At 40.7% G+C, this 1,105-nt stretch overlaps 1 protein-coding gene across 1 annotated transcript in view; it reads right to left on the bottom strand.

Annotated features, from left to right (window-relative positions):
• Window positions 1-603, bottom strand: part of LOC118404388 (U5 small nuclear ribonucleoprotein 40 kDa protein-like) — a 7,282-nt gene extending 6,679 nt beyond the window's left edge. The window contains exon 1 of the mRNA XM_035803457.1: window positions 380-603. Coding sequence (XP_035659350.1) covers window positions 380-504 — 125 coding nt within the window. The 5' untranslated portion in view covers window positions 505-603. The remainder of the gene's footprint in view (window positions 1-379) is intronic.
• Between the last annotated feature and the right edge of the window lie 502 nt (window positions 604-1,105).

The following is a 1,105-nucleotide window of genomic DNA, read 5'->3' as shown; positions in this document are numbered from 1 at the left end:
ACACTCTTAGGATCATACAAATGGTGAGCACCGTTGCTATGTATATAAATATATCTATTTATTTTAAACTTTATAGGTGTTAAAAGCAAAATAAAAATGATGCAGCTAATAACAATCCCTTTAGTATTTACACCTAAATTTATTTATTTATTTATTTATTTAATCATAGGACATTTATGTATGAAACCCATGATATGGACCAGTGCAGGTTAGGTGCAGGTAGACATCAGAAATACCTGCACAGCTCCAATTTCACCTGCACTAACCTGCATATGCAGGTGGTATTTTCGAGCCCTGCTTTCATGTCGAAAATTTTGTTGGGAGAAAACCGCTGCCCCCCTCCCACCTTAAAAAGCGTGCGGTACGCGGTACGAACTACTAAAAAACACTCACCGCTTGTAAAAGCTGCCTCTCCTGAGAAGCCACGGCCACCAGCTCGTTCCTCTGTCTCTTGGAGGCCACCAGGGCCATCTCCTGGGCTTTCCTCTTCTCTAAAATCGGCATTTTTCTTGTGAAAAGCACCCAAAACTGACGAAGAATCTTCCGGCAACGCGTTGTGTCTTTCTTGTCTACCACAATCCTTTGCGGAGGCGCGGAATCGTCCACTCCACTATAGGGGTGTAATTTAAGTACAACGAAGGCCGCAGAGATGTAACGTTAATCTCCAAGCAACTCATTATCAAAAGCTGGCAAGCGTAGTCTGTGTAACACAAACTCTGCTGTCCAGGCTGTAACAGGCCCCTAGTAGGCTACCAACAGAGGCCAGCAATGTTGAGTGGGCTGTGACTAAATCAGGCTAGCCAGAGGATCGTGTCCTTCACATACATACATTTGTACTTTTCTATGCCTTTAATTTACTTGTACACAAATCATTTTTCAGACTACTTTTAGTACACTACTGCATACTTAACGTTACAGCTTCCCAGTAATGTCAGGAATTTCGGAACAATTCCTTTCTTTTTTCTACCAATGAATAATGTTTGCCATTATATGAATGGCACTGATTACAAAAGGTGTCCCTGATATAGTACTAGTCGGTAGAGAAAATACATCACAATGGTTTCACAAATAAACACGACAAATTATATGTTTTTTTACACTATTT

The sequence above is a fragment of the Branchiostoma floridae genome, chromosome 17, assembly GCF_000003815.2.
Source record: "Branchiostoma floridae strain S238N-H82 chromosome 17, Bfl_VNyyK, whole genome shotgun sequence".
Classification (NCBI taxonomy): Eukaryota; Metazoa; Chordata; class Leptocardii; order Amphioxiformes; family Branchiostomatidae; genus Branchiostoma; species Branchiostoma floridae.
This window is presented reverse-complemented; position numbering and strand designations above follow the sequence as displayed.